The sequence below is a fragment of the Calliphora vicina genome, chromosome 2, assembly GCF_958450345.1.
Source record: "Calliphora vicina chromosome 2, idCalVici1.1, whole genome shotgun sequence".
Taxonomy (NCBI): domain Eukaryota; kingdom Metazoa; phylum Arthropoda; class Insecta; order Diptera; family Calliphoridae; genus Calliphora; species Calliphora vicina.
The window spans coordinates 1,422,739-1,449,941 of record NC_088781.1 but is presented as its reverse complement, the minus strand read 5'-3'; the positions used below and the strand labels follow the sequence as shown (position 1 = coordinate 1,449,941).

General features: G+C 29.5%; 3 protein-coding genes across 3 annotated transcripts in view; 2 read left to right on the top strand and 1 right to left on the bottom strand.

Moving 5' to 3' along the window:
* LOC135950128 (COX assembly mitochondrial protein homolog) overlaps positions 1-27,203 on the bottom strand; it is a 187,152-nt gene that overhangs the window by 71,318 nt on the left and 88,631 nt on the right. The window lies entirely within an intron of this gene.
* On the top strand, positions 157-11,853 carry LOC135950090 (major facilitator superfamily domain-containing protein 1-like). Its single transcript, XM_065499604.1, has 8 exons — positions 157-239; positions 5,116-6,027; positions 8,681-9,208; positions 9,270-9,435; positions 9,502-9,813; positions 9,885-10,003; positions 10,081-10,180; positions 11,652-11,853. Exons 2-8 carry the CDS (start codon positions 5,847-5,849, stop codon positions 11,734-11,736), a joined length of 1,491 nt encoding a protein of 496 aa, XP_065355676.1. The 5' UTR covers positions 157-239; positions 5,116-5,846; the 3' UTR covers positions 11,737-11,853.
* IFT46 (intraflagellar transport 46) lies at positions 24,914-26,252 on the top strand. The gene is made up of 2 exons (XM_065502595.1): positions 24,914-25,099; positions 25,179-26,252. The coding sequence occupies exons 1-2, from the start codon at positions 24,914-24,916 to the stop codon at positions 26,187-26,189; spliced, it is 1,197 nt and encodes a 398-aa protein (XP_065358667.1). The 3' UTR covers positions 26,190-26,252.

Here is a 27,203-nt window from a genome sequence, read left to right as displayed (position 1 = left end):
TGTTTAAATTCGCCTTGTTGTGTATGATAACAGCGCAGAGTTGTATATTAAAAGTACTTAAACTGACAACTAAATTATTCGTTTAATACCTATTTAATTAACGCTGTGTTTATATACGTAAGAAAAAAATTAATAATTTAAAACAACAACACCACACTAAATACAAAGACGAAATAAAATTTTACAGTGGAAAACCCAATCTTTTACTGTTGCGGATAATAATTATTGTTGTTTTGGAGGTACCAATTTAAAGTGTTACTAAATTTTTAATCAAATTTATTGAATAGTTTTTATTTTTTGAAAGCACATATTACAATGTAAGTTGTATAAAAGTTTTCTAAATATGTAGGTAGCTATGGAAATAAATTTTAACTTATCATTCGATTTAAGTTTAATTAAGAGCATTAAACAAAGAGAAGAAAGTTTATACATAGGCTAGTTTTTTTTTTTACAAAAGTGTTAGATTTTATAAAAAAAAACATTAATTGATTATTCATTTATTTACTAAAATATGTTTGGAATTTTTCCTATATTTTCTTATATACATATATTTTACATTAACTTCATACATATCTATCTATTTACTATATAAATAAGAGAATTTTAAGAATGACAGAAGAAAGGAGAACTTGTTGCATTTATCAGGGTTGGTTTGTCGTTCAATATGTTAGTGACAAAAACTATTGTAAGAAAAAATAAAGATATAAAATACCATACACCAGAGAAATGTATTGATTAAATCTACAAAATAATGTAAATTAAGTTATAGCTTATCATAATTATTCCTATATAATTCAGCTAGTGCTCATCTTAGAAGATTATACCCTATAGCGTATTTGCACTGTCGCGACTGCCGTTTTTTTTATAAACAATTGCCAATAAACTCACTATAATTTATTGTTACCGTAGATTTCACAAACATTTCTCTTAAGTAGGTAATTTGTTTATTTTTATTTTCATAACGTATCGTTAATTTTTTATTTTTGCTAACTGTTAATTTCGTTTGTTATGTTCGTTTCTTTTTGCGCTAACAATGAGAATTTGTATAGTCATCAGTAAATGCCATATTCTTTTAAAAAAAAATTGTTTGTAGGGTGATTGTACCAGTAGTCGGCAGTTTAACTTTTTTCAGTTTTTAAAGTGGTACCATTATGAGTATTGGGATGTTAATGGGTTATTGTGCTTGTAGAAGGACAGACAATATTCGTTGGAAGCGGTTGGTTAAAGGACTTGTTGGGATTGGATTTGAACAGTTAAAAGGCTGAAACGAAGTATCCGAATAACTATTGAAAGCATAGAAATGTTTGTTCCTAATGACGGCATCAATTAAAATAACCAAAAAAATATTTTTTGTGAAAACTTCCACATTGTAGGTAATATTTAAACAAAGTTTTATCTGTTAAAAACACTGGTAAAAATATTACTTCATTTGATATGGTTACTAACTTGTTGGCCTTGCCACTAAAAAATTTCTTAAAAAACAGGCACTCCCCATCTGTTGAAAGATGGTGACTGAATGAGGACAAAAATAGATGAAAATAACCATCTCACCCAAATTTAAACATTACATAAAGATAAAGTGTATGTTAAATTAAAGTTAAATCTTACTTTTGTATAAAACTATCGTTATTCTTATTTATTAAGCTTTTAACTCAAAAACGCCGACTACTGGGTCATGCGGACCTTAGAGTCTTTACCCTATTTGACTCTCTTAAAAATTGTGTTTGTTATTATAAAATATATTCTTTGTTTACAGAATTCTATTAAAAAACTATTCGAATTATAATATGTAAATGGAAAATGACAACTTTTGTAACAATGGAAATTGATATTAAAACAATTGTTATAATTTTATCATTTTTATAATTTATAATTAATTATAATTTTTTCATAAAGTTCAGAATACGGGAATATTTAAATTTTGTCAGAAGGTAAAACATTTTACTGTAATTTTTGGTTTGATTAATTTGTTTTTCGTTGAAACTAAATTCAATATTAATCTTTAAATATACACATACATACATACATATGTAGCTACACATACATAAAGTATAAAATTATTAAAAAATAAATTAACATTAGTATAAATTCCCTGCCATCGAATTGAAGTTATATTTTCGATATGTTTACTAAAATCATAGATGGGTGTAGTGCTCTAATTTTGCAGTTTGCACTAATACTTAGTGATAGTGCAAAATTAGTGCAATCATTTTGTTTAGTGCTGAGTTGAAAATTAGCAAAAATTTGTGCACACAAAATTAAATTAGTTGATTTAAAAAAATGCAATCATCAGTTTATTGCAACTTTTTTTCCTGCACTAATTTTAGTGCAACTTAAAATTTTTATACCCTTCACCTTCGTGAGAAGGGTATATATAAGTTTGTCATTCCGTTTGTAATTTCTACATTTTTCATTTCCGACCCTATAAAGTATATATATTCTGGATCTAGCGGAGTCGATTAAGCCATGTCTGTCTGTCTGTCTGTCTGTCTGTCTGTCTGTCTGTCTGTCTGTCTGTCTGTCTGTCTGTCTGTCTGTCTGTCTGTCTGTCTGTCTGTCTGTCTGTCTGTCTGTCTGTCTGTCTGTCTGTCTGTCTGTCTGTCTGTCTGTCTGTCTGTCTGTCTGTCTGTCTGTCTGTCTGTCTGTCTGTCTGTCTGTCTGTCTGTCTGTCTGTCTGTCTGTCTGTCTGTCTGTCTGTCTGTCTGTCTGTCTGTCTGTCTGTCTGTCTGTCTGTCTGTCTGTCTGTCTGTCTGTCTGTCTGTCTGTCTGTCTGTCTGTCTGTCTGTCTGTCTGTCTGTCTGTCTGTCTGTCTGTCTGTCTGTCTGTCTGTCTGTCTGTCTGTCTGTCTGTCTGTCTGTCTGTCTGTCTGTCTGTCTGTCTGTCTGTCTGTCTGTCTGTCTGTCTGTCTGTCTGTCTGTCTGTCTGTCTGTCTGTCTGTCTGTCTGTCTGTCTGTCTGTCTGTCTGTCTGTCTGTCTGTCTGTCTGTCTGTCTGTCTGTCTGTCTGTCTGTCTGTCTGTCTGTCTGTCTGTCTGTCTGTCTGTCTGTCTGTCTGTCTGTCTGTCTGTCTGTCTGTCTGTCTGTCTGTCTGTCTGTCTGTCTGTCTGTCTGTCTGTCTGTCTGTCTGTCTGTCTGTCTGTCTGTCTGTCTGTCTGTCTGTCTGTCTGTCTGTCTGTCTGTCTGTCTGTCTGTCTGTCTGTCTGTCTGTCTGTCTGTCTGTCTGTCTGTCTGTCTGTCTGTCTGTCTGTCTGTCTGTCTGTCTGTCTGTCTGTCTGTCTGTCTGTCTGTCTGTCTGTCTGTCTGTCTGTCTGTCTGTCTGTCTGTCTGTCTGTCTGTCTGTCTGGCTGTCTGTCTGTCTGTCTGTCTGTCTGTCTGTCTGTCTGTCTGTCTGTCTGTCTGTCTGTCTGTCTGTCTGTCTGTCTGTCTGTCTGTCTGTCTGTCTGTCTGTCTGTCTGTCTGTCTGTCTGTCTGTCTGTCTGTCTGTCTGTCTGTCTGTCTGTCTGTCTGTCTGTCTGTCTGTCTGTCTGTCTGTCTGTCTGTCTGTCTGTCTGTCTGTCTGTCTGTCTGTCTGTCTGTCTGTCTGTCTGTCTGTCTGTCTGTCTGTCTGTCTGTCTGTCTGTCTGTCTGTCTGTCTGTATGTCTGTATGTCTGTCTGTCTGTCTGTCTGTCTGAGACATGCTTTCGAGAATTTTGCTATTTAAAATCAGCAAAATCGGTCCACAAATGGCTGAGATATGAGGAAAAAACCAAGACAACCTCGATTTTTGACCTATATCTGGATTACTATGGCATTAATATAAACAATATGGATATCTAATGATAGATATTTCAAAGACATTTGCAACGAATATAAGACCATAGTAAGTTGGACCTACAATGGGTCAAAATCGGAAGAAAAAAAAATTTTAACCCGAATTTTTTTTTCAAAAAAAAATTTAAGACAAAAAAAAAATTTTTTAAAATTTAAAAAAAAAATTTTAAAATTTAAAAAAAATTTAAATAATTTAAAATAACAATCGAAAAAATTTTTTTTTCAAAAAATTAAAAAATTAAATTTTGTTTACCTAAAAATATTTAAAATTTTAAGGTATAATTTGGTGAAGGGTATATAAGATTCGGCACAGCCAATATAGCACTCTTACTTGTTTTAAATTTGTTTTTGCTCAAAATAAAGCTTAGGTCCATTCCTTTAAGATATTTTTGGTCGCCTAGTGGGATTCGTGTGAGATATCACTGACTCATCAGTCATGAGTGAATGAATGAGTCAGGCCTTGTATTTTTAAATATATAGATTTTTTAAAAAAGGCCCAAAAAGTCAATCGTACGTACATATACTTTAGTAACTGGCGAATTTTTGGCATACCACCACGTGATGGCCAATGTTGTATTAATAATGAAAATCATTCTTTTAGGTCATTAGGAATCAAAAATATCACGCACCAACACCAATTTCTGAAATAAACCAAATTTGATTTTCTATGAAAAATTATGTAAATAATTTCATTTTTTTTTTTGCAAGTGTAAGGGTTACTTCCTTTATTTAAAAATTATATTTTGAAGTATGTCCGCAGTTATTATTAAAATTTTATTGTATTTCAAAATGTGTAATTGAAAAGAATTAATGAAAAACTTTATTGTGTTTGGTGCGTCATCTTTTTTAACAACCGCGAAAAAATAATACTGTGGTTTTTCATATTTTTAATGCTTAATGCCAATTTGCATATTTGCAAAAAATTTCAATAGATATATCTCTAATGTATGTATGTACAATGTACATTAATACATACTATGTACATTATACATAGTATGTATTAATTACTAAACACGTTTTGAGGATGAACCTTTTTAAAAAATTAAATATACACTAGAAGAATTTTATTATTTATTAGTGAACAATATATTCATTATTTTATGATATAACATTTATACATATATCACATGTCCAAGTCTAAAGAAAACTGAAACCTAAGTAAAAGTTAAACAAAAACATAATTAGGTCAATGACTTGGTAATACATTGTACACAGTTATAATGAAATGTAATTAACTTATTTTATATAAAAATATTTACTTAAATTTTTTCAAAAATTAATTTTCCATTGTTTACTTATTTTGCAGCTCTAATCAAGGCTTATTTATAGTGTGTTAGTATAAAAACAATTAATTGATTTTGCGACGATTACTATTAATCTTTATACATGAAGCTCAACTAGATCATCTTTAGAATAATTACATAAAGCAAAGCAAAATAAATTCAAAGCAATAATTTTCGTTGTTATTAAATACTAATAATATGTAATAATAAAAATGCTACGGGTCGTCTATTTTAAACATCGATAAGCAATTGTAACGAAAGAAGTAAACATAACAAACGAATGATAATAAAAACGATAAGACAGCTGAGCCAGTTCGCCAGTCAGTAAATAGAAAATTTAGTGTGTCCTGATTAGAAAATTGAAAAAAAGAGGCTACACAATCACACACAGTAAAATCAATAGTATAATATCATCTGTCTGTTTCAACTTCAAATCTGTCTGCCTGTTATATTTGTTTGTTTTATTTATACACGCATTGAGATAAATATTATTGTATAGCTCTGCTCTCAACGCCCTCCAATCATTGTTAAAGTTTAAGTTACAATTTACCCGCTTATATTCGAATCAACTCAGTTTTAAAGTACACAAACAAAGGAAAAGAAATTGTTTAACACACAGCCATAATAACTACTGCTGTACCGATAACACCACGACAGAAGTCATCACATTTTTAAAACAGTTACAATTGAAATTTCAGCGAATAAACAAGCTCCAGCTCTCACTCTCGCCAGAACTTTGACAGACTAGGACAATATGAGCGACGATAATTTGCCTATAGTCGAAAATGAACATCAACCAGCAGCTACCCGCCGTGGACCACCCGATAATGAATTAGATCCCCAGCCAACGGGATGTGGTGCATCCGCTTGCTGTAATCCCTCCAGTGGATTTCATCGTTTTCTTGCTTTAATATTTATGTGTCTTTTGGGTTTTGGTAAGTTTAAGCACGTTATTTATTTATGAATGATTTACTTTTTCTTTTCATACAAAGATAAGAATTGTGTTACTTTTATTTTGTTTAATTGCTTATTAAATTAAGCATTTAATTTCACTTTTACAATCATAAATAATATTAATTGAATTCAGATGTATGTATATGGCGTACGAATTCAATTACATGTCAATCCTTATCATACGATTTGTTAAATTAATGGAAAAATTGTTGGCCTTTATAATTAAAATGATGCATCCAACCTAAGGGTACAAAGTTTGTAATCATTTTCGAGTGATAATATTGCAAAGATCTTTATGTGTGCTGGAAGTTTTATTCAGCTGCACTATAGTTCAAAGTATCATTTTTTCCGTGCGAAATTCAAATTTCGAAGTTGTCATTATTCAATATTTTTTGTTGTAACCTGTTACTAAAACTCCAACGCAATCAAATTCGAAATTGGTTTTTGTAAAATACAAAATACGGCTTGACAGCACGGTTTCAAAATCAAAGTTTCGATACATTTTTAAAAATTTGTGAATAGTATCAATATTATATTGTAACTTTTAACCGTTAATTGTGGAAAGTGTGTGAATTATTCAAATTATGTTTAAAATGGAAAACAACGAGACTTGGAAGTACTTAATTTTTCTTTCCTATATATTTGGAAACTGTTTCCCTTTTATTAAAAATTACAATTTTTAAACATAACCTTAAAGTAATTTCTTTTGATTACAAAACTTTAACTTTATAGAAGCTTTTAAAAAAATGTTAACGTTTGTTAAACTTGAAATAAAAAAAAATAAATATGTATATTTAAATATTGTGAATTCATTTCACTTCATTTCATACTGCGCATTTTTGCGCTTTCTGAGTAATTTAATTTTTTCTAGGTTACTGTGCTATAAAAAAAAATTAACTTTTTGAAATTTGGATAAAAGAACGCGCAAAAGACACTATTATTAAATATATTGTGAAGAAAATTAGTGCTCCTGTTATTCCTAAGGGTTGCAAGAAATTATTGGATGCAAAAGTCCGCCATTTTGTCTACAAATACTTAAAAGTAAAATGTCAAAAATGCAGAAGAAAGGAAGATAATTTTCGAAATGAAAACACTATATGGCTTAATGCTGACATATGCTTTCAGATTTGTATCTTTGGTTACCAATGACATCCACAGTACACAAGGTATTAATACCGCATGGCCGCACCCCTGGTGAGCCCATGCGGTCAAAATTTAAACTCGACAACATTTCTTCTTTGCGCATGTCAAATTTCATTCAAATCAGACTAAGGATTTAGAAATTACAGATTTATTTCCTTCTTTTTTTTTATAACACTGTGCGAAGTTTTATCTGATACTTCAAATAATATTTTGAATCAAATGCGTTTACAAAATGAATTACTGATTCAACTAATTTGACTGAAAACTAATATGAAATAAATGGTTTCTAATCAAAAGCAATGAATTTACTTTATTTTACTCCTGATGGGTTAATGGTCGACAAAGGGTTAATTTTTTCTTAAATTTGTTGAAAATATAAGAATTTCTACCTATGGTCCAATTTTGGTATCAAACAGTAGAATACTTTAATAGTTATTAATTTCGCACGGAAAAAGTGATACTTTGAATTATAGTGAGCTGTTGATAATTTAGAAAAATGTTTTAGATAAAAGGCCTGAGTCATAGCTTACGAGGAAATAAAGTGCTTTATATTTTTACGATTATTTCTATGCAAATAACACAATAAGAACGGAACTGAAAATCTAATATGAGTTTTGTTTTAATCGAAACGAAATTAAATGAACAATAATATTTAAATACGTTTAATCAGTGGTCGGCATTCATAACCACCAGTGGCAAAACATGATCGTTATTTACCTGTAAACAACACGAATAACAACGAAGTTCATACAAATTATGAAATATGAAACAAAAATCACAATAAATAACGGTTCAGATTACAGCAGATAAATAATGTTATATCGAAACTGTTCTGGAACATTATCTCCATATTTTGTAAAAATCGAAACAGCATTTCAGAATTCTTGTCTTTATTATAATCTTAGTCTGTTATGACTATCGTGAACATACATACCGCTTTTTAAACCAAAAATGCCATTTTTTTTCTGTTTCAGACCTGTAACCATAATTTTGAAAAACGTATAAATATATAAATTCTCAAAACATTGATCATTGAATCAGTTAAGTCACATTTGCTTTATTTCGTAACAGATTTTAATGGCAATTACTATTCTAAATTTTCTTCTATGGTTTGGAAGTGAATTAAAAAAAAATAGTTCCCAAACTCATACACGTTGTAGTCGACAATCATTCGCGTAATGACGTAATGGTTAATCTTATTTTTATTTATTGCACTGTTGCTGTTTGTAAATCAAATATTTAGTGATAGTGCAAAATTCTTGCAATCATTTTGTTTATGTTTAGCGGCCCCACTAAACATTAGGGATAGCGAGTTAAAATGTTTGTTATTGTTTTATTTTTGTGCACTAATCCAAAACTAAAACAAATATTTAAAATTTTTATTATTCGAATTTGGCTAAACAATTACATGACCACAATTTTTATAAAATAAAAACTGTAAGTTTACATTAAATGATATTTTAAAATTGTTGTGTGTGCTTTTTCGTTTAGGTTCCTACTTTTGTTACGACAATCCCGGCGCCTTGCAAGAAGTCTTCAAACATGATTTAAACATCACAACCACCGAATTTACTCTCATATATTCAATTTATTCTTGGCCCAATGTCGTTCTTTGTTTTGTGGGAGGTTTTCTAATCGATCGTGTTTTCGGCATACGTCTGGGTACCATTATCTACTTGTTCATACTGTTGATTGGTCAATTACTTTTTGCAACGGGAGGTATATTAGGCACTTTTTGGATAATGATTGTGGGACGTTTTATATTCGGTATTGGAGCTGAATCATTGGCAGTGGCACAGAACAATTATGCCGTTTTGTGGTTTAAGGGTAAAGAATTGAATATGGTGTTTGGTTTGCAATTGTCGGTGGCTCGATTTGGTAGTACGGTTAATTTTTGGGTAATGCAGCCGATCTATAATTATGTTTCGAAATATTATCCTGATCATCGGGCTCTTGGTGTGGTATTGCTGCTGGCAGCCGGTACTTGTGTGATGTCATTAATATGTGCCCTTATATTGGGTGAGTAAATATAAATAGTAGGAAAAGCAGCTTCCTTATTTGTTAAATTGATTGTTTTAAGGGTGGATGGATAAAAGAGCTGAACGCATTTTACAGCGTAATAACAATCCTTCAGGTGAAATTGCCAAACTAAGTGATATTACCACTTTTAAGGTTACTTTTTGGATGGTGTCTGTTATTTGTGTAGCATATTATGTAGCCATATTCCCCTTTATTGCATTGGGCAAGTAAGTTTCTCTCGGCTGATCTTATTTGTGCTGTTATAGTAATTAATACCTCTTTAAATTTTACAGATCTTTTTTCATGGACAAATTCCACTTTACACCAGATGAAGCTAACAATGTTAACTCTATTGTTTATCTTATTTCTGCTGTAGCTTCTCCCCTGTTCGGCTTTATTATTGATAAGACAGGTCGTAATGTTACATGGATTTTTGCTGCTACCTTGTCGACTATAGGGGCTCACACCATCTTGGCATTTACCATGCTGAATCCCTATGTTGGTATGGTTTTAATGGGTCTATCCTACTCTATGTTAGCAGCCAGTCTTTGGCCTTTGGTAGCTTTAATTATACCCGAATATCAATTGGGCACTGCTTATGGATTGTAAGTTTATTTTTGGTAGTTTAAATGAAACTAGAGTTATAACAGAGAGTATTATTTATTTTAAACAACAGCTGTCAATCTGTGCAAAATCTTGGTTTAGCTGTCATTACAATTTTGGCTGGCATGATCGTTGATCATAGTAATGGTGATCACACCTATGTGGAATTATTCTTCTTAGGCTGGTTAACAGGTATGATTTGTTATTATAGCTATGAAACAATATTTATGTTTAATTTGACATATATTCTTTCTTTTATCTCATTATAGTTGCTTTGATATCCACTTGTGTAATATTAGTATATGATCGCAAAACCAGAGGAAACTTAAATATGTCACCAACTCAACGTACCGAGTACAATAATGCAATGTATGTAGAATTTTAATGATAAACAAAGCAAACACATATCAATTGATAAGTTCTCATATTCGTATACTATCTATCTACTTTCTTGTTATTGGCTTATAAATTTACTATATACTCCCGTTCTTATTTCTGTCCTCTGTTTAAATGTTTATGTATGTATATGGAAACAAATGTTAATATATTCCAAATCAATTTTTCAAAATTTCATCCTACTAATACTTTTTCACTACATGTTTTATATTTCAGATGAAATTAGTTTAAAAATTAGCAACAATTAACTCTTTTTATCTGATCATATAAATATCACATCATATAAAATTGTAGAAGGCTGTTCAAAAGCTTAGTGGAAATGGAAAAAATTTTTGTTTACACTACATTTTCTTTGTTATTTTAACTTTATTTGGAATATTTTTCTATTTATTTTTTTTTAAACACTTTGATAAACCGAAATTGCAGTATTGAATTCAATCCAAGGGGTTATTGTGGAATTCGAATTGAAATGAAAATCATTCGAATTTGTATGCTTGGATATTTGGAAAATATTTTTTTCGAATCGAATTACAAGAATATATTAATATTTCTGATTTTCCTTTTTTTCTCACTTTCGTGACCACTCTCTTTTTTATAATTACTTTATTTGATTAGTGTAACATTTAAGTTCATCTTGCTGCTATGAGATTAATGAGATAATTTCTTTTACAAAAATATATTCTATTTCTTTGGCTGGGGTGCCAAAATGTGATGAGTATTTATAAATATATAGTTATTCAGGCAATAGAAATTTCCATTTCTATTAAAGTTTTCTGAACTACAAATGGAAATTTCTGAAATACAATTGGAAAATTCTGAAATACATTTGTAAAATTCTGAACAAGAAAATTCAAATAAGCGTTACCGTTACCTTTTAACCATTTCGAATATTATTATATTCGAACATATGTTTAAAAATTCAAACGTATGTTCGAAAAATTTTAAAGCTGTTAAAAAAATTTCTTAAAAAATTAATTTTCAATTTCGAACTTAAAAATTTTGAAAAAATAAATTAAAAATTTTAATGCATAAAGGTTTTTTTGTATCATGTTCGATTTTATTTAAATTCAAAGTATACATTTCTCTAACCACATTATATTAGCAGACATTGCAGTATTATAAAATGTTACAACGTAGTCATTACTAAAGGTTGGGAACAAATGACCAAACATGCTTTATTAATTCTTAACATATTGAGGTTAGAAAAATTAGCTATAACTCGATGGTAGCTATAGGTTGATGGTATGTAATTTGTGAACATTATTAACCTCCAATATTTCGCGATTTTTGGGCAATTTATTATAGTTATTATTTTGTATACGAATCTCAGATAGCCTTCATCTATATATGAATTATCATATTCCAAATTAATTCATTTATCTTTAGAAACGCTCTTTATTTTTAATCGTGTACTACTTAATATTATTTTGTATGTTATCTCTAGTGCTGCGGCTAGATTGCTGAGTGCAGGTGATGGTGTAAATAATGATGAATATGCCAGCGATCAGGAGCCATTGCTAAATAATTAAACAAATACAATTAACACGAACTCTCATTTGTGCTAACACTAATGTAAATTTGATTTATGAAAACAACTACCACCACAACCAACAAAATGAATATTGAAAAAAAGAAAAAAACTAAAACCAACATATCATTTAGTTGAAAGCTTTATATCTTTATCTGTAATATTTTATTAAAAATTTCTAAACCTCTTTTTATTTTCTATTTGGAACATTTGCATTTACAATTATTATTTCTTTTTTTGTCTACGGGGTAATTAATGTCTTTAGTCTTTTTACCACCTAAAACAAAAGACATTTTACATTTTTTTTATTATTTTTTTTTTATATTTTTTACAATTAAGTTTAGGCATTTAAGCCAAATAAAACAATTTTCTTATTTTTTATAATGTACTTTTGTTTTTTTATTTTAACAATAGTTTACGTTAAGCATTATACTAAACAATAATCATGTAGTTTAATTAATAAAATAATATGTATTAAATTGTAATATTAAAACATTATTCGAGTATCTCTATATAACATAAATAATATTAAATAATTAAATCAGAAAAGGCTAAATTTGTTAAAAATATATACATAGACACATATATATACATTATTACTACATATTATAATTATATTGTTGTGGCTTTAAATGTTTTACAATTATTATGAGTTTTAAATTATAAATAAATAAATTAACAAAGAAATTAATTAATTTAAGTCAATGAACTCTCAAAATATATTTAAATAACATGCAAAACTATTAAGTAATTATATACATACATACATAATTATAAATTATTCTAATTGTCGTATTTGTGATCGATTTAAAGAAATAAAAAACAAATCTTTGTATACATTAAATATAGAATAAAAAATCAATTACTTTGAACTTTTTATGATAAACAGGCATATAGACGAGACTCGCCGTATTGTTAATCATATGTCTGAAACAACAACAAAATATATTGAGTAAAATGTATTTTGTTGTTGCAAGAGTTAGGTTTTTAACAATTACGTCTCGACTCTATGTCACCCTATGTATTTAAGGTTTTGGTGATGTTGAAAATATCTTTCCGAAGGTTATATAAGACAATCGGGCATGTGCATACACTTGCATTGTACTGTGCGGTGAATAATTTAAAGTTTTGTGTAATAGCAAATCGAAAGCAAAACAATTGAGTTTCAGAACATGCAACAACAAGTTTGACGATTTGCAACTTATATGCGATTTGACAATTGTGCGAGTGTCAGAACATAGCTGAATATCATATAATTTTCTGTAAATCAAATGAGGCCCCTTCGAAATTTGGATCGACAACCAACATATTTTTTACTCGAATTTTTTTTAAATAAAAATTAATTTTTTCGCAAATAAGTGTTGTTACCCGTAACAATTCATTTTGAAAAAATATTATTTTTTAAATATCATATCACAGTTTTTTTTATTATAAATCTAGATTTTAGAACAAAACTAGTTCCGCTCTGTAACGCATTGACACTAATACCAACCACCCATTTAATATATTATTTATTACTAGGAGACTGCGATAAATTAATGCATAATTCAAAAAAGGGCACAGAAATGAAATAATAAACAAGAAAATCTCGATTAAAAGTCAACCATGGATGGTCATAATTGCAGGTACTACATTTCTATTGTTCTCTATTGTGTAACGAGTACTAATTTCTAAGTACATTTGAACGTACATTATTTTATTATACATACATACGTACATTCTTTTGGCGTCATAGTTGGAGGAAAATGTCATTTCCACCGTTTCATCATTATGCAGAAAGTTGTTGTCGTTGCCATGATTAATGTACATGGAAAAAAATTGTTTTATAAACAGACCAAAATAAACAGGGCTTAACCGGCAGTCATCCAAACATACATACATACGTACATTAGGGTCGTCCTTAATAAACGAAAGTTGGATTTTGGCCATTCTCACCCCCTAGTTAGGTAAAAAAAAACATCCTGAAAAAATTTTAGGTAAATCGGTTGGGGTTAAGACGAGGGCTTGCGGCAGCCCTCTGATGTTTTGAGATGCATTTACAAGAGGGAAAAATGCATTTTTTCAGTTTTTGTAAAAATTTTGCCATTAAGTAATTACTTTTGCAAATTAATTTAAAATAATATAAATGTGTACGTAATTGTCGTCCTAATGAGATATAAAAAACAGAAATTGGTCAAAAAATGTTAAAGTTATTAAAAATTCGCCAGGCCATTAACGTGTTTCAGGCAACTAGAACAAGAAATGTGGGAACAAAATTAACATATTTTGAGAAATATTAAAATAAAAGCTCATTTTTTCTTAAAATACATACATATATCCATATTTACTTGTATATGAGTTTTTGTCTTCGTAGGATACCGTTAACCTATTTCGCAAATTCCAAATATTGAATCATTTGATCATTTCACGATTTAAGGTTTAGCGTTTTCCAATTTTAGTAAAACTTTCAGAGTATATTTAGAATTATCAGGACTATAATATTCTGAATAGGTTATACTTCAATTTGGACGGTTAACTGTTCGAATAATTTAAAATTTGCCGATTTTCAAATAACAAATAAACCGATTAATTTGTGTCGATTAACCGAAATTCCTTTTTTTTGCACTTTAAAATTTTTTTTGTATTTATGTTTTCCTTTCAATTCAAATACAAATTTCGAATTAAAATTAGATATTTTTTGAACATCCAATAAACATGATTAGTGAGTATAGCAACTGACATATTTAATTTACATGTTTTTGAAACTTTATTTATATTTACATGTATAGACGAAACTTTTTTTTAAATGAGTCTTTTATCAGAACTAAACGAAACTATTATAAAATCTAAAACAATCCAAAAAGGAATATTCTTTATCATGCTTTTGATTTCTCCAAAATATACAATCAGCGAGAGAGTTTTTTTTCCAAGAAAAGTTTTATTAAATCTAAAGAAAAAAATCGTTTAATTATAAAAGATTATTTCAGAAGATCTCACAAAAAAAATCTCACACATCGCTCATCTGCTGCAAAAGTAGAAAAAGTCAAAAAAAGTTGTTTCGAGAAAAACGTCTTTGAATGTTTTATGACATTTTTCTATTTCTTAAATAAATTTTCAACAAATCGTGCGATTTCAGAAATATAAATAGTAGATGTTAATATCTTTCTAATCTGTATTTAACACAAATTTTTACTTATCAAATATCGAGAAAACATGAATTTTAATTTTGATGTTTACAACAACAAAAAAAACACTCTCACACAAAAAATAAACTTTTTTGAAAACTGATAAACTATATGAAAGATTGTAGAACGGCGCATATTTTGTATTACTCAGTTCAAAAAACACGGATTTTGAGTTATGACGTTGTTGCAGCAAATAGGCGATATGTTTACCAAAATGATCTCAAATACCTTATTTGCTGTTTTTTATGTTTTTGTACACAAAATTCGTTGTTGTATTTTCAATTTAAAATTAAAATAGAAATTATTCGGTTAATTGAATAATTTTTAATTAACCGATTAATATCCGAATAAATCTAAACCTCGATTAATTATTTGCTCGATTAACCGATTAAACCAGAAATCCGATTAATTGAATACCCTAATAATGAAACCGAGAATGAACATACTGGACTGACCTCTTCTCGTTATGTTACTCTACATACTAGCACTCAAAGTATGTAGTTTAGTAGTTAGTGATTATTTGTGTTAAGCTTTTATCTATTCGTCTATTGTCATTTCTATGTGTGACATCAATTACACTGACAACTAATAAGTGTTACCAGAACTCTTTTGAATACGCAAAAGTCAGGGGGTTAGTTCGCAATACAATTTGAAAAGGAAAATGTTTGAATTAAAAAAATTTATACCATTTTCTATTTTATAAGAAAAATAGATTTTGGGTGAAAATATCACAGATTCGTTTAAAATTAAAAAAATAGATATCAAATTTTTTAAGATTTGTAAAGTTGAATTTTGAAATTTCCTTAATTACATTTGAAAATGGAAAACGTTTCTTTTAAACATTTGCCGCTGAGAATTGTATAAATTTGTGATGTTTCCCATAATCAAATACCTTAATAGGTATTTAAAGGTAAATAAGCCATTTAAAATCTATATGTAAATACGAGTATGTATCTAATTTAAACATTTAAACTTAATCTAAATAATAAAACAATCACGTACATCAATTATATATTGTAGTTATTTTGTTTTATTTTTTTTTTGGTTCAAACTCGTATCATGGAAATTACAATGTATTTAATATGTAAAACTAAAATATTGAGACATGTGTGGCACTGAATTTTGATGGTTTTTGTTGCGCGTTTATTTAAATCTGTATAAATAAACATTTATGTAGTTATTTTTTAAGGATTTTTATAGATTTAACGAAAAATTTTAAATTAAAACTGAACAATGACCTCACTCTATTTAATTTCAATGGAACAATATAGTTTTTATTAAAAACAAAAACATTTAAACACTTTTGCTTTGAAACTTTTAATTTCACTTGCGGGGAATATTGCATTTTTTCATTCTAAGCTGTAAAAATCTAAAAAAAAATAGTTCTTTATTTATACTTTAGCCATTTTTATATAATTTGGCATTTAGTAGACACACTTTTAGTTGGAGGTTTTGTTTTATTTCAGTTGTAAATATTTAAAATTGCTATGCAACTGCAGGCATTCATTCCATTGTTGATGCAATAATGGTTTGCCTGGCTCAAAGTGCCAAGCAGTGTTGCCAATTCTTGGTAAAAAAATGGCTTACTAGTGGCTAAAAAAAATTGGAAACATTTTTTAATTTAAGAACACATATTTTATACAAAACAAGAGAGCTATTTTTAATTTTTTTTTTTTTGGAAAATGAAAAACATTTTTTGTGATGAAAAAAAAAATCGGATTTTGATCCATTGTAGGTCCAACTTACTATAGCCTTCGTTTGAAATATCTATCATTATATGATATGTCTATATTAATGACTTAGTAATCCAGATATGCAGTAGCGATCATAAAAAATGCAATGCTATGCATTGTGATTTTCTAGTTTTGAAATGGATTTTATTGAAATAAAACTAAAATGTTAAACATTGAAGTAATCAAGGCTGTGTTACCTGATCCATGGAAGGTGACATCATATATTTGATGCTACCCAAACGGAGAAACCAATTCAACAAACCATATATTATTTACAAAAATAAATTAAGCGCCTATACTTTTCGAAGCAGGCCCTTTATTGTTGTCTTCTTCTTTGTTGGAATATGATTTCATTATTTTTAATTTTTAAAAATAAAATGATGTCATATGATTATGAAAATATTATTTTAGCATTAAATTGCAGTACCCTTCTAACATTAACTAATCATATCCTTTTGATCTTGAGCTCTTATACACTCAGTTTTAGGCACACCACCACAATTATTTGATTTCCTTTTCTTAGAGAATATCCGCAAGATTTTAAATTGGTAAAGAAATAAATAAAAATTCTTAAAATGTTCTTGGTTTTTGAACTATTCACCATATTGAACGGAAAATGCCGCATTCGTTAATTCTGTTATCCTTTGTAGATTTCATATCCTTGAATTTTTTAGTATTAACAGTAAATTACTGTATTGTAACAGTATTATAGTTTTTAGGAATTTTTTATAATTATTTTTCTCAAAATTTTAAAAATCAAGTAAATTTTCTGTAGAGTTGCATTTTTTGTCTATATTTTTACTAAAAATTTTATAATTATACTTACGTAAAAAAAAATTGGACAAAATGTCATACAATAATTGCATATGATCATTAAGAATATAAAAACAGCAGATGTGTGACAATTTGATACCTTTTTGAGCAAAATCAGTGCTGTTGAAAATCAAATTGCATAGCGTTGCATTTTTTATGCTCCCGGTTGTTTCCTTATATCTCAGCCATTTGTGGGCCGATTTGGTCGATTTTAAATAGCAACCGAGCCGAAAGAATTCTCGATATATTGATGTATGAATCATGTATGTAAGTTATTTGGTGGCTACGGAAAGTTGATTTCAACATACAGACGGACAGACGGTCCAGAATATATACATATATATACTTTGTGGGATCGCAAATGAAAAATGTAGAAATTACAAACGGAATGACAAACTTATATATTCCCTTGCTACTCATGGTGAAGGGTATAACAATCCAAATAGTTTATTTATAATAACTTCATAAATAACATATCTGACCAAATTTTTTTTCTGGCTTTTAAAATGTGCATAAATGCGTTCAAAACATAACATTTTACTTATTAAATTATAATAACACTGTACAACAGCATTTTCGGAACAGACTAGCGACCCTATAATTCTGAAAGGGCATGTTGAATAGATAATTTTTGTAGAATAAACTTAAAGTCCAGCTGGTCTGAATTTTTTTTACAGTGGGTCAAAGTTTTAATTTTTTAATTTTTTTAATCGAAGGTAGCATTATACTAACTGAAAAAAATGTTGTAATTTAATATCTGAGAGAATTCTTATTGTCAGAGTTATATCGTGGAATTTTATGGGGATCATTTTTGTTAAAGATCTTAACCCCCTATCTCCTCTCTTTAGGGGTCAATTTGATTTGAGAAAATCGAAAAAAGTCCTTTCAAAAAGGACATTTAAGGATTAAAATATTCCACGGACGTCATTTACCTTAGAAACTAGAAAATTACAAAATAGGGATTGTTCATGAACAAAAATATAAAGTTTGAATTAATTTAAAATTTCAACGGTTAAAGATAATACATCAAAAATTTAAAATAGTGTAGATCCAAATATCCTTAAATCAATGGCGTTACAATTTTTGACACTTTTTATTTTAAAATACCAAAATTAATAAAACGGGAAAAATGTATTCCAAAAATTTAGTTTTTTAGAAACTACCCTACTGCGATGTTATTTACCGTGTGATAGCAAAATAACTTTGCACGCATTTAAGTAATATATAGGGCTATATAAGCCTTTTCGCGGATCGGTCTGGAGGCGACTAAGTCCACTTAAGTGAGCCAAGTTATACTTTACACGCTTTTCATTAGGTTCTCTTTTCGGGTCATATACAAATTTTATATAGTCCCGAAGAAAATTGTTTACTACAAAAGAAAAAATATAGGGACATTTTTGGGAAAAAACGTAAAAAATATGGCCATTTTTTCATGTTCCAACTTTGGATGAGTGTAACTTTTTATAGGGACGATATAACTGTTATCATGTTATTTTTATTGTTTTCGAAATTTTATAGCAAATAGATTAAATTTAAAAAAAAAATTTCGAACCTTCGTAGGCCCGCCATATCAAAAAAACCAAAAAAAAACTAGCAGAATTAAAAAAAATAATAAATAAATAAACCTAAATATCTCATGAACTAAAAGAGATATCTTACATATATTTTGTAGATCTCCTTATGGACTATTTATATTTTAATTTCGGCTCATTCGGATCAAACATGGATTTTTGGAGATATTTATAAAAAATGTGAGACCCGATATTGCGTGTAATTTTGCTAATTTCTATTTACAACTTTTGTGTCTATTTACAACTTTTGTGTCTTTGGTGACCCCAATGAAATTTTACGGAAAAATTTTCGTGGAATATTTTAATCCTTAAATGTCCTTTGACCCCTAAAGAGAGGAGATAGGGGATTAAGATCTTCAACAAAAATGATCAACATAAAATTTCACAATATAACTCTGACAATAAGAATTCTCTCAGATATTAACTTACAACATTTTTTTCAGTTAAAATGTTGTTAAAAAATTAAAATATTAAAACTTTGACCCACTGTAAAAAAAAATTCAGACCAGCTGGACTATAAGTTTATTCTACAAAAATGATCTACTCAGCATGCCCTTTCAGAATTATAGGGTCGCTACTCTGTTCCAATCAAAAAGTCTCAATTAGTTGGACAGTGTAATTAATATACATATCTATTCCATCAATTATTTAACTGATTTTACTCATTTTCAATAACAAACATTTTTGATCAATATAGAAAATATATACATATGTATGTAATTATTGATTTAGCCACCAAATGGTGAAATTGGCAACACTAGTGCCAAGCCATCCGTCCTTTAGCATTGTTCGCTCCACTATTAACTAAGCGTTCGCAAGTGTCCACACCAAAATAAAATTCCTATTGTGTGTTTTAATGTTTTTTTTCTGTTTTTGGTTCTAACCGGGGTTCTACATATTTTTTATGGCTTTGTGTATTTCAGCACGTAGTAGTAACTGTAGTTACTCTGTTGCATATTTCGTTGGTCAAATTGTTTTAGTGGCCCAATTCCATTATTTTGTGTCTTTATAAATGTGTGTATGTGCATTATCGGCCACTGTCGGCTAATAGTGTGAATTTTATTGAATTTTATATGTATTGTGGCATAGATATTTCGATAGATTTTGGCAAAATAAATTTCCACTACGACATATCAAAAAAATAATTTTCGGGGCGCCCAAATTTCAGAAAAGTCAAAAAATTAAATTTTATTTTTAAGATTTTTTTTTAGTAGGTAATAAAAAAACCTTAACCTTAAATGTTGAGACAACAAAAACAAATATTTAAAATTTTTGAAATTTTGTTTTTGCTTTCCATATAAATATCACTTTGGTGGCGTGATTTACAAAATTAGGGCCTATGTTTATCAAAAGCTTACTATTGCATTCAGTTTTAAAAAATTCAATAAGAATCTTGGATGTGCCCCAGCAAAATGTAACTCTGTTTCCGCTGACAAGCATTTATTTAAATAATTTTTAAACCCAATTAATCATTAAGTTGCCACAACTTTTGCACAGTGTTTTATTTATATCTATATTATACCGTTTTTGAACAAATAGAACAAAAGTTGAAAATTTTGTGAAATTTTCATGTGGTCCATTAAATGTTTGTATTTAAAAATGTACATGGGTCCATCTGTCCATACTATTTGATAGGCAAGAGAAACTCAATATTCTATATAAGTAATAGTGTGGATGTGCCTCGTCTTTCAGTTTTTAAAGCAATCAAACTCTATTATGAATGAGGGCAAATCAGTTAATTTAGTTAAAAACTATGTTCAAAAACTAAAACAATTAAAATCTCGAAAATTTTGACTTCAAAATTTAGCACCTGATAACATTTTACCGGATGATGTTTGACCAATAACACATATAACTAGCATCACATCTGCGAAGCAGTTCATTCATACAACTCTTAATCCAAAAGAAAAATGGCATACAAATTCATAATATATTTACATATTTCAACTTTAGGAAAATATAAATTCTGAAATTTTGCAATTTTGTTGCAAGTTGTCATAACATCGGTTTCATATATTTTAAAAGAAAAGTGGTTTTTTCCATATAAGTACATATCGCACTTGATCAACAAGAGGGTATTAACTCAAAATTTTAAAATTTTCAGTAGAGGTTAAAAACTGTTTGTTGTTACATTTTAAGAGAATTTGAAAATCTGAATACATAATAGTATATAAATTCCATTTAAAAATATAATTACATTGTTTTTCTTTTAAATTTTTCCAATTATTGCAAAAAAAATCTGTTTTTTGAGTTAATACCTTTTTTCTGAAAAAATGTGAACAATTTTATTATAAAAAGAGTCACATTTCGAATTAAAATCATAAAGTAAAACAAATTTTATCAACAAAACAGTATCAACTCAAAATACAACCAAATATAAATAAAACAATTTGATTATTTTTAACTGGAATAAAGGCTCAACTCAAAATAATACCTTTTTTATGAAAATATACGATGCATTTCTATTTCAACTTTTGTATTAACTCAAAATAATACCTTTTTGTTGTATAAAAGTAGTCACTACATTATCATGAAAATGGTCTCAAATGTTGTTTTCGAGATGAAAGAGTAATCGGAATACGTTGAAATGTTTACAGTAGATAGATATTGATGTTGTTAGTTGATTTCTTGAAAAAAGTGAAATTTTCAAAATTTTGAGTTAATACCCTCTTGTTGATCAAGTGCGATATGTACATTAGGCATGATAAGAAAAAATTTTTGGAAATTCGAACGTTTAGGGGGTAAAAAAGGGTAAAAACGGGTAAATTCGGTAACCTTATATCTTCAAAACTAATAAAGATACAAAAAAACTTAAAATTGCATGTTATTTCATTTAAAAAATAAGCTGACAGGTGTTTCGTACTTTTTCGAAATTCGAACCTTTTAGGGGAGAAAACGGGTAAAAACTGTATTTTGGTAGTTTTTTGGCACCCAAACCAATAAATATAGAAACAAATTTTAAATCGTATTCTTACTTATCAAAAAATAAATAATATAAGTTTGGTGCTTTTTGGAAATTCGAACCCTTAAGAGATAAAAATTGTGTTTATTTTTGGTACTTTTTCATAAAATATGTTTTTCTATAATTTGACATAGACATACGAATATTTTATTATGAGCTCCCACCACGATACAGAAATTTATTTGAATACAATTCTACCACCGCAATGTGGATAAAAAAAGGTACCAAAAAGGTGATAAAATCGGGAAAATACATTATGTTTGAAATTATTAAGCCAATTTTTATAATTTTTTAACATTGTTTCCTGGATTCATACAAAAATGAACTAACAGGGTATTATTTGGAACTCGAGTGCCAAATCCGGCTAAACAGTTTGGTACTTTTTTTGAAACATATTTTTTCTTGGGCACATTAACACAGATTTTAATCTTTAGAGACATGTCTGTATCATAAACAATTTTGGCAAAATGGAATATTTTTAAATTCAAGGAGGAAAAGGGAAATTGGTACTTTTCTCCTAATGGTACTTTTTTTACATTTTAAATTATTTCACTTATCGACACTAAAGTTAGCTGATATGTATCTGAGTGAAGTTAGTGTTAGGAATAGGGGATAATATTTAGGTACCAAAATGTGAGAACTGAACTACAGGTACTTTTTTATTGTTCTAATGGTACTTTTTGAATTTTCTATAAAAATGGACTTAGAAACATGAAATTAAGCATGTATGGTCCTAAGTGAGTAGGAATTATAGGGGGAGACTTTTTGGTACTTTTTCTTTATTCGAATGGTATTTTTGTAATTTCTTCACCAATTTCTATATTCTAATGGTACTTTTCTATATTCTAATGGTACTTTTTTGGAATTTCTATAACAATGGACATAAAATCATGAAATTAAGCATATATGGTCCCAAGAGAGTGAAGATACAAGGGCATACTTTTTTTAAATCTCTATAATAATGGACCTAGAGTTTCCAAAAAACCGAAGAATTTCATAATATAGGAAATGCTATACAAATTTAATATTCAAACTTGACGGGTTATGGTTTAGTATGATTCTGAATGAATTTGAATTCAAAAAAGGAGACTTTAGTGGTAACTTTCTATAATAATGAACCGAGAAGCGAAGCGCACCGGGTCTGCTAGTAAACTATATTGTTTTCCGAAATAATTGAAAAAATTTAATAGAAAACATTATTGCTTTTGGTGCGTGAACTTTTTAACAACCGCAAAAAAATATTGCCATGGTTTTTCATATTTTTTAATGCTCTATTCGACTATGCTATGCCAATTTGCAAAAACTGTCAATAGTTAGATCCCTAATGTACATATTAATAAAATACTAAAAACACATAAATTAAAAAATATGTGGAAATAATGGTAGACTTGTGCCTAATAGTTCATTTCAATGACCGCTCATTTTAGTTCATAGTTCAAAAATGAACTAGGTAGCTCTTCTAGTTCAATCGCTCTTTTTGACTTTTGAACTACCTATTTATAAAAAAAACAAGTAAGAGTGCTATATTCGGCTGTGCCGAATCTTATATACCCTTCACCAAATTATACTTAAAAATTTTAAATATTTTTAGGTAAACAAAATTTAATTTTTTTTCAAGTTGTTTTTTTCATTTTTTGGAAAAAAATTTTTTTGATTGTTATTTTAAATTTTTAAAAATTTTATTTTTTTTTAAATTTAAATTAAAATTTTTTTTTTTTTAATTTTAAATTTTTTTTTTGTTTTTTAAATTTTTTTTTTTTTGAAAAAAAAAAAAATTCGGGTTAAAACTTTTTTTTTCCGATTTTGACCCATTGTAGGTCCAACTTACTATGGTCTTATATACGTCGTTGCAAATGTCTTTGAAATATCTATCATTAGATATCCATATTGTCTATATTAATGTCTTAGTAATCCAGATATAGGTCAAAAATCGAGGTTGTCTTGGTTTTTTCCTCATATCTCAGCCATTTGTGGACCGATTTTGCTGATTTTAAATAGCAAAATTCTCGAAAGCATGTCTGACAGAATTGTTGAAGATTTGGATCCCGAAGATATCTGGGGTCTTCAGAAAATTGATTTCAACAGACAGACAGACGGACATGGCTTAATCGACTCCGCTTATGATAGTGTAGCTAAAATGCTCCTTGGGTTTTTAATTTGCTGGCAGTTGCCGTATTATTCTGAGAACAGATTCTAGCCATTATGACCCTTATTTTTTCCGGTATTATGTCAGAATTCGTATAAAGAGAAGCTGGAAAAACAACGAAAATACACATTTAGTTAAGAGCGTACGTATGAACCATTTTAGTTAATAGTTCAATACTGAACTAAGTGAGCAAACGATTTGAACTAGTTCATTTAGTTCAAATAATGGAATCGTTCAATTGAACTAGTTCGTTCATGAACTATCCAAGTCTACTATATGGAAATCCTACTCCATCCAAAACTTAAATGTATTTAAATTGAATCGTTTAAATTAAAATAAGTTATTTGCACCTTTATTTGAATGCATATTAAAAAATATTGTAAATCATGTCTATCATTCGATAAATGATTTAAAATAGTAAATTGTATTTAATAAAAAAAAAATCAATATGCAACTCTGTGCATTAAGCAACCCTCACTCAAATCGCTCCTCATACTAAAGGAAAAACCATATATATATAAACTTTACGGTAACCTGGGAAACACGGCAAAGTGTAAACAAATTCGCTTGTTATCTGGCTTAGGTAACAACGTAATTTGTGTACGAGCAGTATATAAGTATTTACAACTGCTAAGTATTGAGAAAATATATGTATTTTCAAATAGAAAATTTCCTTAAGACTTAAAAGTCTTAAACAAAGAAGAAAGGAAGTATTTGAGAAACATCCAGGATAAATGCTACAACAATAAAACAAGGCAATTAGTTACTCCACAAACAGACAGATCCATAATGAATTACTATGATGAAGAGATTGCCATAAGCGGTGGTGATATAAAACCACCCAACAATGTCAAGGTAGAACGCATATCTAGCAGAGGAAGCAATAGTGACAAAGGAAATTCAATGGCCAGCGGAAGATCAACCGCACAACAGGGAGGTATCTCAATGGTTAACAGGACTAGACAAAGGACAATGGTAAGTGATAAGACAAGAAACAAATTATACACAACTGTTTAAATACAAACATTGGCCTGCTTCGTGCATTTTAATATAGATTCATGGCAATTCTACGGACGATGATGGTTTGTTGCAAGGCATCATAGATCATGACGACGAGGATGATGAAGACGAAGATAGTGATCTACATGTACCAAATGCTCCAGCCATACAACCCTTAGATAAGCAGCAGCAACATAAATTAGCTAGGCACAATGATTTGCCACGTTCTCATGGCCTTCCTGGAAGTTCGAGAATTATGAATTTACCCTCAGCTAAAGCTTTAGATATTGATACAGAACCCTCGGAAACAGAATCCGAGGAGGGCAGCCATCGTTTCAAGGGCGCTGCCATGGGTCATGCCCCAACCTCTGAGACTCAAATTTCAATAACACCTGACAAATGGGAAAATTTATCTTTGGATCGTGAAATTAAGGAATTATTTCCTTATATTTTGAAATACACACCACAAAATATAGAAACGCCTTATCATTTACAACCATTTGTACCGGAGTACGTACCGGCTGTAGGAGATGTCGATGCCTTTCTTAAAGTTACCGAACCTCCGCTTTTAAAGCCTCAACGTTCCAAAGAAATGCAAGAACATCTCCACAAATTGGGTTTATACTTCCTAGATGAGCCGTCAGGTACTCAAAGTGAACCGAGTCTGCTTAATATGAAACTACGCTCTGCATTGACGGGTAGCAGCAAAAATGCTCGCTCCACTTCTGCTCAAATGGTGCCCTTTGCTAAATCGAGCAAAGATATCGATAAGTGGATAAATGAAGTTGAACAAGTTCATATGTCTCAATCTGTTTACGATGCCCAACCCCGCAAGGATATTGAAAACATGATAATTGACTGGCCACGTTCGTATGCAGAAGCCACAGGCGCCGCACAGGAAGCTTATCAACAATGTCTAACCGAACAACACACACTCGCCGACTATGTACGTATTCTGTGTCAACAATTTGCCATTGAGGGACCACTCGAGACGCAAGCGGACTACTTATTAAGTGTACAAACATTATTCGCTTTGTATTTGGCTGCCAATCAGGCATGGGAATAATGGTTGCAAATGCTTCATTTGGCTTTACCTTTGTTGGTATTACATTCAACTTCTACTACTGTTAAATTTCAAAACAATCTACTGTTCTTTCTACCTTCATGCACACTGATAAACATTAATACATAGTGTACATTTATGCGAGTAACATAACCATTCTTGTTTTAAATATTTTGTTTTCACCTTGTCGTTGGTCAATGGGGAATCAAAGGAATTCATTCGTGAAGTCGAGTTGATTTACACTAAAAAATTGGATATAAACTTATAACTGCAATCCTCCAATTTTAGGTTAATTTTATTTAATTTCCCTAATCTTGAGACTCGCAATTCGTTAAATTTCGAAACTCCAAATTTAAATTCCATAATATCAAACTGTGCCGATCGAAATACCTGCGCAAATAACTTTGATTAACATTACTATGATGTTTATAAGAATGAAATTTAATTTCCTAAAAATAATGTTACTGCTGGAGTTATAATTCGGTTCTACTCCTGGATATGTTGTTACTTTTGCTTGTAAAGTTTCGAATGATACAAAATTTTCAAAATCAAATACAAAGAAATAATTCCTTTTCAGCACTGTTACTTATTTTACTGTTATTGAAAAAGTTTGCGGTATGTTTGCTTAATTGGTAAATATTATGATTGGGGTGTTGGGGCTAATGGTTTGGGGCACAATGAAGCTCTGTTTGCCGAGATTGTCCGCGTTCGTATATTCGTATGTATGAACTGGGAGGTCAGTTGTTTGTATATGTATTTGTCTTTGGTTCGCAATGGTTTGTTGTGTTTAACGCTGAAGAGGGTGATTCGCAAATTGTTTTTCAATGTTGTAGTAGGTATGTATGATTATAATAGATTAAATCGCTTGGAAAATGTATGCTAAAAACAAAAGGATATTGATTTTTAAAAATTTTTTAATACAAGTATTATTATTTAAATTAGTAGTATTAAGTGAAACTAAATAAAGCATTCGAAATATGGAAAACGTTTTGGATTACATACATATGTATTTGGACT